General features: G+C 51.7%; 1 protein-coding gene across 4 annotated transcripts in view; it reads right to left on the bottom strand.

Annotated features, from left to right (window-relative positions):
• The window catches only part of LOC309653439 (acetylserotonin O-methyltransferase-like), a 45,635-nt gene extending 35,853 nt beyond the window's left edge, over positions 1-9,782 (bottom strand). For 3 of the 4 annotated variants that reach the window (XM_082448133.1, XM_082448134.1, XM_082448135.1), the window contains exons 1-2: positions 5,143-5,487; positions 259-433 (exon numbers count right to left, since the gene is read on the bottom strand). In XM_082448133.1, coding sequence (XP_082304259.1) covers positions 259-433; positions 5,143-5,154 — 187 coding nt within the window. In that variant the 5' untranslated portion in view covers positions 5,155-5,487. Of the gene's footprint in view, positions 1-258; positions 434-5,142; positions 5,488-9,705 lie in introns of those variants that run through there. The other variant, XM_082448132.1, reaches the window with a different exon arrangement.
• Positions 9,783-12,495: the final 2,713 nt, after the last annotated feature.

The following is a 12,495-nucleotide window of genomic DNA, read 5'->3' as shown; positions in this document are numbered from 1 at the left end:
GTTTTGTTAATAAAGTTTTATTGGAACCCTGGCCTACCACCTGTGTTGTCAATGAAGTTTTATTGGCACTCAGCCCCGCCCATTTGTTTGTCTCCAGCTGCTTGGGTGCGCCAAAGGCAGAGATGGGTGGCAGCTGCAGAGACCACACGGCCAGCCCACAAGGCTGAGAGTACTTACTCTCTGGCCCTTTACAGAAAAAAAAAATGTGCTGAGGGTGCACCTTTAAAATGCCTCCTTCAAAATAGCCAGGATGCTTACCTTTTTCTCTCCTCACTTCCACTTGAAGCAGCTTCAGGGACACACAGGCATCCAGCAGTAGCTCTGTCCCTCGGGAGCTGACGCCCAGACGTGCAGCCACTGCAGCCGAGCCCAGGGCCTCCGGGGCCTCGGCCAGAAGGTCAAAGACTCCCAGCTCACAGGCGGCGAAGAGAACCTCGGGGCAACGGCAGAAACCAGACTCAGCTTTAATTCTCTTAAGAACCACGCTCAGACGCACACACCGTGGGAAGGGAGCGTGCATCTGGAAGTGCTCAGGAAAACAGGGCAGTTCCTCAAAAAATTCAGCATTGGATGACCATAGGATCTAGCAATTCCACTGCTGGGTGTAGACCCAAAAGAACCAAAAGTAGGGAGCCGAACAGATAGCGTGGACACCCGTGTGTTCACGTGAAGCATTCTTCATAATGGCCAAAAGGTGGATGCCACCCAGGTGTCCACTGATGGATGGATGGATAAACAAAATACAGTGTAAAAACAATGGAATATGACTCAGTCTTAGAAAAGACGGGAATTCTGATCCAGGTACAATGTGGATGAACCTTGAGGACATGACGCTGAGTGAGAGAAGCCAGACACAGGAGGACACGTATCGGGGTTCCCTAGAAGAGTCAAATTCACAGAAAGTAGATGGTGGGTCCAGGGGCTCGGGGAGGGGGAGTCAGTGTTTAATGGGGACAAAGTTTGGGAAGATGAGAAAGTTCTGGACATGATGGTGGGGATGGTTGCCCAACAATATAAATGGACTTGATGCCAATGAACTGTGCCCTTAAAAATGGTTGAAATGGTAAATTTTATAGTATGTCTATTTTACCACAACAAAAACATTTTTTAAATGATGCTTCCACCTTGCACCCAAGAAGAGACTGCTCCTGCTGTTTGAGGGGTTGAGCCCTAATCCTGCCCCATGGAGAGGATGGATTGGTCCCCAGGGAGGGTGGGCGCCAGGACCCGGTGGGGGCTGCCCCCCTAGAGGCAGGGGCCAAGGGGGTCACTCATGGGCTGGCCAGCCGGGCAGGAGCAAAGGTGTGGGAGCCTGGGAGGTCCAGGCGTCTGCAGCAGCTGCCCCCGCCCTGTCCGTCCACAGAAGCTCTTCACGGAACCCGCCCGGAACAGCATCAGGCTGCAGAAAGAACAGCAGGAGCCTGTCCTGGGAAATGCACGCCCCCCGTGAGGGACTCCGAGGTCCCCAAAGGGGACGCCCGAGGGATAGCGAGGGGCACATGCAACCACGGGAAACCACCCGTGAGTTTTCAGAATCCTATAATCCTCTCTCTGTCCCTCGCTAGTCACAGTGATCACCTGGGAGCAGAAATTCGGGGGATGGGGGACAGAAAGGGCCTTCTGCCTTTTCATTCTGGACCCTTCCTTCTGCATTGTTTTCATTTTCCAAACAAGGAAATATACGCATTCCTTTTTTTTTCCTTAAGGTGTCAGCGGTGTTCCCTACCTGCTGGTGTCAAGAGTCTTAAGATGGTTTCTCTTTTCCTCTCTCCATCTAAAGAAGTGAATAGGGTGCCTCCAAATAATACATAAAGGGTAAAAAAAATGAATAAACCATCAATGCATTTTTTTTCCCTTGCACACATGGTTTGGGATAATACTGGCCATGAGAGGTGTATCCATAAACGCCCCACGAGGAGAGACAATTTTTTTTCTTTTTTTCTTTTCCAGAATTGTACCCTAGATTTCGGGTATAATTTTTATTTTTATTTTTTTGAAGTAGAATGGATTTACAATGTCGTGTTAGTTTCAGGTGTACAGCAAAGTGATTCAGTTACATATAAAAGAATACAGGTATACATTCTTTTTCAGATTCTTTTCCCATATAGATTACAAAATATTGAGTATAGTTCCCTGCGCTATACAGTAGGTCCTTATTGTTTATCTATTCTTTTTCATTTTTAAAAATTAAAAAAAAATTTTACTGGAGTAGAGTTGGTTTACAGTGTTGTCTTAGTTTCAGGTGTGCAGTGGAGAGATGGTTTCTTGAGACAATGTGTTTCCCACACTTACTATGAGGCTTGTTTTAACAGCATAAAAATAAGACCTGTGTCTATGTTAACCAGGGAAGTTGCTGCTTCCCGACCCACGATTACACTGGAAAGCCCTCCAAATGCGTGTGGGAGAGGGGAGTGTAATACTACTGTGTTAATTCCTAATTCTGTTATTAAGGTTCTAGTAACTGTTATGCTATTAAGGCAGCGGCACTACCGATGTTTGGGGCTGGAGGACCCTCTGATGCGGGGCGTCCTGGGCACTGCGGGGTGTGGACCAGCTTCCCTGGTCTCCACCCACCAGATGTCAGGAGCTCCCCCTCCCCCACCCCAGCTGTGACAAGCAAACATGTCCCCAGACATTGACAAGTGTGCCCCCGGGGGCACAGTCCCCATTTGAGAACCATTATATTAAAATAAAGTTCCATCAACGGCTCACTCTACGAAGATTATATTTTATATTAACTCTCCTTAAGATTGTATCCATTCCTATTCCCTTAAGGTTGCAGTAACTCTTATTTTATTAAGATTGTATCTACTCTTCTTAAGGTACTATTGGCTGTTATCCTATTAAGGGCACATGAAGTCTTACTGCATTAAGGCTGCACTAAGTTGTATCCTATTAAGATGGTATTAGCTCTTGTAGTGAGGTTGTATTAACTCCTGGTATAGTAAATGGCAATCACTCCTGTTCTATTGAGATGTTATTAACTCTCATTCCATGAAGGTTGTATTCAGAGTTTTTCTATTAAGGTTTTATTAAGTCTCGTTCTACTAAGGATGTGTTAAGGTGTATTCTCTAAAGATGGTACTAGTTCTTCTTCTGTTAAAGTTGTGTTGATTCTCACTCTGTGAGGTTTGCATTACCTCTTACCCTGTTATGATTGTATGAGCTCCCGTATTAAGGTTGTAGCCACTCTTTGTGTATGAAGATTTTATGAACTCTTATTCTATGTGGTTGTAGTACGTTTTATTCTCTTAACGTTGGATGAACCTCTTATCGTATTGAGATTCTATTGACTCTTGTCCTATTAACGGTTGTACTGTTTTATCTGATTAAGACGGTGTTAGCTTTTATGTAGTGAGGTTGTATTAACTCTTATTATAGTAAAGCTGTAATCACGCTTCTATTGAGAGGTTATTGACTTATTCTTTTAAGGCTGGATTCAGCTTTATTCTACAGAGATTTTATTAACTCTCTCGTTCTGTTCAGGTTGTATTAAGTTTTATTCTAGTACAATTGCATCTGCGCTGGTTCTGTTACGGGTGACAGCACATGGCACGAAACTGCGTGCACCAAAGCGACTTTCCTCCCAAGATTTACAAGCCACCGAACGCCCTGTGAGCACGCAGCTGGCACCGAGTAAAGAGCGGGCAGCCCCAGCCGGCTGGGGACGGGATGGGAGCACAGCCAGGTCGCGTGTTCAAGCCAGGGGAAGGCAGCAAGTTACTCTGTTTTCTGTAAGGTCCTCTTCCCTCTATCTCAGTGGCGCTAAGATAGGCGTCATGGCCCTCGGGGGTCCCCGGGTGGCATTCGGGGGATCGGGGCTTGGATGGGGAAGACGCTTCGCTCCCCTTTTCGGTCCACCCTTCCTGAATCTTAGCACTCGCCTCGAGGACAAAGTCCGCCCAGACCACACACGTGTGACCACGTGGCCAGGAGGAGCCACACTGTCCTCGGGTGCACGACAGCGGCCGCACAGACCGTGGGACCCTGCCGGCGGGCAGTGCCCTCCCCGATGCCGGGGGTCTGCATGGACCACCAGCTGCAGACAGCACCCCGTCCTTCTGCCGCAGACCCGCACACCCCTCCCCTCCTGCCAGCGTGGCCAAGCTCGGGGCATCTCCAGGCCCCGAGGACAGTCAGCTGCCACGTGGTGAGGCTGGAGGCTCACTCGAGACAGCCTGGAGGGATCGTGCTCTCCCGGAGACAGGCCCAGCCTCGCCCTCAAGCAAGCGGAGACTGGCTTTTGCCCCTACCCACCGCCCAGCGGCTCTGCACACGGCGACCTTCACCACCTGGACCCCAAAGCGAGGACGGACTGGGTTCCCAGTGCATCCGGCCAAAGGCCGGCACCCGCCGCTCACAACCTCATTCAACACACCCGCCACCCCTGTCTCTCTACAGCGTAAAGTCCAACTCTAACTTCCCTCCACTTCTCACTGAAGCAAAAATTCAAGTAGCACAAGAATCACCTTTAACCATTTTAGACTAAACAGCTCAGGGGCATTTAGCACATTCACAATGTTGTGTAACCACCACCTCTGTCTGGTTCCAGAACCTTCTCATTCCCCCCAAAGGAGACCCCGTCCCCATGAGCTGTTACTCTCCAGCCCCTGGCACCACAAACCCACTCTCTGTCTGTCTGATTTGCCTGTCCTGGACGTCTCCTATAAACAGAGTCACACACCCTGTGACCTTCTGTGTCTGGCACTTTCACTGCACGTAACATTCATTCAGCTACGAGAAGGGATGAAACACTCACGTCCACTACATCGTGGGTGAACCTTTCAAAGCCACCTCGATTTTAAACGCATCGCCTTGTGTTTAGGGTGTAGCAGACGAGCACCTGTATTCCTCGACCACACAGTGCTTGAAATAGTTGCTACCTGTATTCCAATCACCACCATCTCCTTTGTAATCTTATCGAGCTCAGGTTAAGCTTTCATGAACACCATTCTGAGACGCGGTCCATGGGGGTCAACAGATCCCCAGAAGGGCCCCAGGCCCCGAGGGCCAAGCTTCTGCACATAGTCTTGTCCAGAGTTCCAGTACATTCTCACCCCCCCCCCCAGAGGAGACCAAACAATCCAGGTGGCGGCCTCAGGCTGTCTGCCCGCCCACCCGCTAGCTCTCAGAGTTTCCTACCTGGGAGACCATGAAGGCACTGGAATATTCCTTCAGGAGACGGTAGCCCTCCTCCCCAGGTGGAACCCATCTTCCTTCCAGGGCAGCCTGGCTTGGAGGACCCAATCGTCCTGGCTTCGGGAATCACGGGTCTGTGAGCAAGCTGAGGGGACGGCCAGGGGCTCAGTGCTGATGCCATAAGCTCTTTGCTGGAGGCCCGGGAGTGAGCCCAAGATGGATTATTCTAGAAAATTCCATCAGCTTGATTAAGGGGATGACAAAGCTTATGGGGACCCCCGGGGTTTCTGCTCACTCCTTCTGTCCCTGATGAGCACACAGCCCTAAAATCACCCGCACCCCCAGCCCCTGCCCGCCCTTGCACCATCAGCTGTGGAACTGGTCCCAAACCCATATGCCCACTAATCCCTGGAGCTGATGACTCATTGGATGGATTGAACAGGCTCTGGGCCCTTCATATGGGGAGAGAGGGGGTGTATGAATTTTCTGGTGCAGCTGTAACAAATGACCACAAACTGGGGGGCTGTAAACCACAAACATTCATCCTCACCTAGTCCTGGAGACCAGACGTCTGAGGTCAAGGTGTCCCAGGGCCAAGGTCCCTCCAGAGGCTCCAGGGGAGGGTCCTTCCCGCCTCTTCCAGCTTCTGGGGGCTCCAGGCGTCCCTGGGCTTGTGGCCTCCTCCCTCCCGTCTCTGCCTCTGTCTTCCCGGGGCTTCTCCTCTGTGTCTGTGTCTCTCCTCTTCTGTGTCTTAGAAGGACCCTGTCTTTGGATGTAGGGCTACCCTCATCCAGATGACCTCATCTCACACCCTTCACTTCATCATATCTGCAAACACCCCTTTTCCAAATAAGGTCCCGTTCCTGGGTTCTGGGGATTAGGACAAGGACATATGTTTTGGGGGGGGGCCATCATTTAATCCGCTACACCACGGTGATCAGTTATTGCCACTGGAGGCGTTTCAATCACCAATGAACCATGGTGAGCCATGCTAATCCCAGAGGAAGCCCAGAACCCGCCCTGAACCGGGTCCTGCCACGGCCCAGCCCCGCTGGGGAGCTGCTCCCCCCCCTTTTCCAGCCATTTCTGACGCTCAGGTTTAAACCCTCAGAGCCCAGATGGGGGCTGCAGCTTCCCCCCGCACCTGCCCCTGCCGTGGTGGCCCTCCTGCCTTTTTGAACCCTGGATCCCGGCAAGCAGGACCTCAGTGCCAGCTGACCATGCCACGGTGGACACAGCCTGGAGGCGAGAGCGATGGGGGACCCCTGGGAGAGACCCACAGGAGGGCAGAGGGACTGGCCATCGAGACCATTTGCTTGATTAAAACGCAAGCAGCCCTTTCTCAGCCAAATCCCCCTTGGCTGCAGGGTCAATGCGGGATCTTCACTTAAGGGGATTAGTCTAGTAATGAGATTGAGCGATGAGAAGAACCAGGACACACGCAGAGACTGAACCTATGAAATTCAAGGTCGGGGCTTGGATTTACTCTTCCAGGGGCAGAAAGTGTTCCCGACCAGGGGTCTTGGCCTCCTTAAGCAATAGAAATTGACCAGAGGCCAGACAAGAAATTCAGGCAAAGCTTTACTGGGGCCCCTGCTGCAGCAGCGGGGGAGCGAGAACAGGTAACAGGTGCCCTGGCCCCGCTCCCCGAGGAGGGGGGAGCTGGTTCCTTCTATGGGGTGAGGGTAGGGGTGTGTCCAGGGGTCGGGCTGGAGGGGAGGCGGCTTAGGTGGGCTGCCCACCCCTTAGGTGGTGTCGTGTGCAGGGGGCATGCGCAGTGCCTTGCTTTTGCTCCTGGCTCTTCAGAGGTCACAGCTGGGTTTTTGGTCTCTTTGTATCTTTTGTCCAGAATTTGCCCCAACTGCGCATGCACGCAGTTATTTTTAGTCCCTTATAGTTTCTTTGTATTTTGCTGCTCCAGGAGAGGTGTGTCCAGGTGCAAGCCCTGCAGCAAAGGGTCCCGGGTCCCGGCCCGTCTCAGAAGGACTTGGAGGCCACGAGAGCCCCAAGGGGCCTGGCCGTGCCGAGCTGCCTATCGGAGCAGCATCTGTGCCGCGCGCAGCCGGGCCCTGAACGGCCCCCGTTTCTACCAGAAGAAGGAAGACGGCATCCTGACAGAAGGCTACTCTCATCGGCCAGAAAAGAAGTTATGTTGACAAGTGCTCTTTAAAAATGAGCCTAGGGGCTTCCCTGGCAGTGCAGTGGTTAAGAAGACTCCGCGCCTCCACGGCAGGGGGCGTGGGTTCGATCCCCGGTTGGGGAACTAAGATGCCACGTGCCGCGCAGCGAGGCCGAAGAAAATAAAAGCAAAAAGCACACAGATATCCGCTGGAGAGAGTGCGGCTTTGGTTCCAGACCACCCCGGTAAAACAAATATTGTGGGTCATAGTAATAACATCAAAAACCATAGACACCGTAACAAATAATTTAAAGGTTTGAAATGCTGCGAGAACGACCAAAATGTGACACAGAGACACAAAGTGAGCAAATGATGTTGGAAAAATGGCGCTGATAGACTTGCTCGACGCAGGGGGGCCCCAAACCTTCCATTTCTAAAAAGTCCACCATCTGTAAAGTGCAGTAAAGCAAACCACGACGAAACAAGGTCTGCCCATCCGTGGAAACTTAGGAAGAACCAGAGCACGAAAGTAGCCTCAGGTGATCGCACGCACAGGCTGCAGGAAAATGCACGGCCTGCTCTGGGCCGCGTGGCCGCCCTGCCTCTGTCTCCGGGGGTCCCTGCACGTCAGTGTTGAGGACACACACGAGCAGGGCAGAGGCGGATATGCCCACCGCTCCTCTGCTTCCAGCACGGGAGCTTGCAAACAGCCTCTTCTGCTTTCACTGCAAACAACCATACGCGTTTTAAGAACATCTCTAAATCATACGATCCAGTAAAACACTGACTGGCCAAGATCCATGTGCCCCTATGTTCACAGCAGCACTATTCACAGTAGCCAAGACACGGAAGCCACCTAAGTGTCCATCGGCAGAGGAATGGATAAAGAAGATGTGGCACATATATACAATGGAATATTACTCAGCTATAAAAAAGAATGAAATCATGCTATTTGCAGCAACATGGATGGACCTAGAGATGATCATACTGAGTGAAGCAAGCCAGCCCGAGAAAGAGAAATGTCATATAATGTCACTTATACGTGGAATCTAAAATATGACACAAACACCTACGAAACAGAAACAAACTCACAGACATAGAGAATAGACTTGTGATCGCCAAGGGGGAGGGGGTGGGGGAGGGATGGATCGGGAGTTTGGGGTTAGTAGATGCAAACTATGACATTTAGGATGGATCAACAACAAGGTCCTACTGTAGAGCACAGGGGACTATATTCAATATCCCGGGATAAACTATCATGGAAAAGAACATGAAAAAGAATACACATACACGTATAACTGAAACACTTTGCTGTGCAGCAGAAATTAACACATTGTAAATCAACTCTACCTCCATAAAATAAATGTTTTTTTTTAAATCTCTAACTTAAACGTAGGCACAAATGTATAATGTCTCTGAAGAATGCTTTCACGCCTGCCCAGAGAACATCACAGGGAGTTTAATTGATGGAGAGAAATCCCCTTTCCTGGAGAGAAAAATCTATATTGTGATTCCCAACACGGCTGCTGCGGTAGAAACGTGGGATCTCCCCAAAGTTAACACGTGAATCGCGGGCACTTTTGTAAAAAGGTCTAAGGAAGCTTAGGGGGTGAATCCACGGACTTGGAGCCTCTGATGATTTCAGCATCGAGACACCTCGTTCTCGAGACGGTTACCCTCACATCTGGCCACAGGCTCTGACCTCAGGAACCACAGTAGGATTTAAGGAAACAGAGAAGGAGCAGGACCCTTTACCTGCCCAAATCCTCCATCTTGATTGCATGTGGGAGCCGCCTGGGGGAGGGGCCGTTCCTGGGCGGGCTTGGACCCCCGAATCAGGAAATCAGGCTTTCGGCTTTTTAAACACTCCCAGGGCTGACGTGCAAGGAAGATGGAAAATCAGAGATTCAACATGATCTAGTCATTAGGTGAGAAATGGTTGAATCAATTCCAAAATGTACTTTCAAAAAACCCAAACACTTAACATCTCTGAAATTGGGATGTTGCACTGGGTTGAAAACTGTCCCCCTAAAATTCCCGGAACCTCAGAAAAGACCTTATTTGGAAAAGCAGTCTTTGCGTGTGTGATGCAGTGAAGGGTCTGAGATGTGGTCCTCCTGGAGGAGGGTGGCCCTACATCCAATGACAGGGTCCTTCTAAGAGACAGAAGAGGAGAGACACAGACACAGAGGAGAAGCCCCGTGAAGACAGAGGCAGAGACGGGAGTGAGGCGGCCACAAGCCCAGGGACGCCTGGAGCCCCCAGAAGCTGGGAGAGACAGGAAGGACCCTCCCCTGGAGACTCTGGAGGGACCTCGGCCCTGGGACACCTTGACCCTCACATGCCTGGCCTCCAGGCATGGGGAAGGATGACTGTTTGTTATTTTAAGCCCCCAGCTTGTGGCCATCTGTCACAGACGCCCCAGGAAACCCATACAGATTTCTCACCAGTAGCGGCGAGTCACGGCTCAGGGGCGGACGGCAGGGTTCCTGTTTCAGAGGTGCACGCCTAACTCTGCGCCTTGCAGCGGGTGGGGTCCGAGGCTGAGATACTCAGCTGGTGTAAGGACGATGCACGAGCAGGAGAGACGCCCCGGGCCGTGAGCCGCGTGGGCCTAAGCCTGGAGAGGCTGAAGCATGGCGGGTGGGCGGGGTCTCACCATCCTCTGCTCCGCCCCGCGGCCCAGGAGGGCGGGGCTGGCCGACGTCTGGGGAGCTGTACACCCTCCAGCCCCGGAACCAAACCAGCCTTCTAAACCTTTTCAAAGATCGAGGCGCCCAGGGACTTGTAGCCGAGTAGGACCCTCTGGGGCCTTCCCGGGACAGACCCCTCCCCCATGCCCTCTGCCGTAGCTCCTCCCTAAAGTACTTAGATAACAGTATCTGAGGCAGGTTCCCGGAGTTGTTTTGCAGATGATAAAACCACCACCAGGTGGAAGAAATGAACTACCTGATGATCATGAGCACGCAGCCCCCAGACCTACTGGCACCTAAGGACTGATGACGTTAACCCCTGTGACCCCGTCCTGGTACCTCACCGTCAGTCAATCAGAGAATCGTGCAGGACCTGATCCCACATCCTGGGACACGCCTACCGCACTTTGCCTTTAAAAATGCTTTGTCGAAACCCTTCGGGGAGTTTGGGTTTTTTGAGCACCAGCCCTGTTCTCCTTGCTGGGCCCTGCAATAAAGCTGCACTTTCCTTCACCACAGGGGTGAAGGAGATTGGCTTTACTGCACACAGGTGAGCGGACCCGAGTTTGGTTCCGTTACAGAGTTAGACCAAGAACCCGGGAAAGGAGAAATCAAAGAAAAAGCCAAAACACCATATTCTTCGGTTTTTATTCGTGTAAAGTGCACATAACATAAAACTGACCATTTTAACCACTTAAACAGCTCAGAAGCATTTAAGACTTTCACAGTGTTGTGCAAACATCACCTCTGTCAAACATTCCCATCCCCCCAAGGAGACCCCGTCCCCATGAAAAGTCATTCCCCCTCCTCCTCCCCCAGCCCCTGACAACCATGAATCTCCTTTCTTGTCTCTATGGATTGGCCTGTTCTGGACGTTTCCTATCAACGGAATCACACACTGTGTCCTTCTGGGTCTGCTTCTCTCACTGAGCATCGTGAGTTCAAGGTCCACCCACGTGGTAGCCTGTGTCAGGGCTTCACTCCTCTTCACGGCTGAGTCATTTTACACCCCATTCTGCGTATCCATCCATCCATCCATCCATGGACACCTGGGTTGTTTCCACATTTATCGCCGTTGTAAATACTGCTGTTATGAATATCCCTGTACAAGCTTTTCTTAGATGACTGTTTTCAGTTCCTCTGGGTGTACACTTAGCAGTGGGATGACGGGGTCCCACGGTACGTCTCTGTTTAAGTTTTTAGGAAACTGCTAAACTGCTTCCCACAGCAGCTGCCCTATTTACATTCCCACCAACAGTGCACAGGGACCCAATTTCTCCACATCCTCGTCAGTGTTTATTTCCCTTTTATTATTACTATCAGTGATGATAATTAGTAGTAGCAATAGTATTGCCGTTCTAGTGGGTTCTGGTTTTTTTTAATTGAGCAAATTGTTTTCTTTTTAGTTTGGAGCCTGGGGCCGCAGGACGATTTAACTTGCTGCCCTAAAGCAAGAGGGAACGTGATTGGAGAAGGGTGAGTTCAGACGTACTTGGAGACCACCTGGTATTCGTTACTTGCAGCTCCTGTAATACCTCCGACTGGGGCTTATAAACAACACACATTTATTCCTCACGGTCCCGGAGGCTGGACGTCCGAGATCCCGGCGAGGGCAGATTTAGCATCTGGTGAGGACTATCTTCCTGGTTCCTAGAGGGACGTCTTCTCTCTCTGTCCTCACGCGGAGGAAGGGGCGAGGGAGCTCTCTGGGGTCTCTTTTCTAAGGACACTAATCCCATCCACCGGGGCTCCACCCTCATGACCTCGTCACCTCCCAGAGGCCCCACCTCCTGACACCATCGCCTTGGGGGTAAGGGCCCCCCCCAACACGTCTGAATGTGGGGGGACGCAAACGTTACGTCTACAGCGCCTGGGTGCGAGCGTTCTGGTGGGGCGGTGAGGGTGGTGGGAGTGTGAGGGCAGTGCCTGAGTTGCAGGGCAGGAGAGAAGACCCTCCTGCAGGGGTTTTACGGACGAGAGCAGAGATGGGGGGACTCAGGCTGAAGCGGGTGTGGGGAGACACGTACACAGCTTGGGGGTGGAGACATCAGCCTGTCCGCGGGCTGACTGGAGGGGCCTGATGTGAGAGGGGGGTGCGTATGGCACCAGGCAAGGCCTGCCCGGAGGAGGGGGCTGGGCCTCAGGCACGCCATGTGCACGTGGGCAGCGGGGCAGGTGGGAGGGGCGGGAAGGGACGCTCCGCGAAGTGCACCCCCTCCTCCGACACTGCATCAGCATCACCTGGAAAACACCTGTTACAGGTGCTCCATCCGCCCCCCCACACCTGCCGGGTGGGATCCTGCCTTTTCCTCTCACCCCGAGGTGAGTCCAGAACACCTGCAAGTCTGAAACCAGACCGCCATCCTGGGGCAGGGGTCTTTCAGGGACCCCCTACGTGCTTTTTTAAAAAATATATCATCTAAATGCAAATGCAAATGGTGCAATGTTTGGCATATTATAGACATTTTTCAAATTTGCTGCATTCTTTGGAGTGTGTCTGATAGAATCTAAACACCCTAGCGATTTAATAACTATATCCATCCA

Source organism: Balaenoptera physalus (assembly GCF_965194825.1).
Source record: "Balaenoptera physalus genome assembly, chromosome: Y".
Lineage (NCBI taxonomy): Eukaryota > Metazoa > Chordata > Mammalia > Artiodactyla > Balaenopteridae > Balaenoptera > Balaenoptera physalus.
The sequence above is the reverse complement of the archived record's forward strand: the minus strand, read 5'-3'. Positions and strand labels throughout refer to the sequence as shown.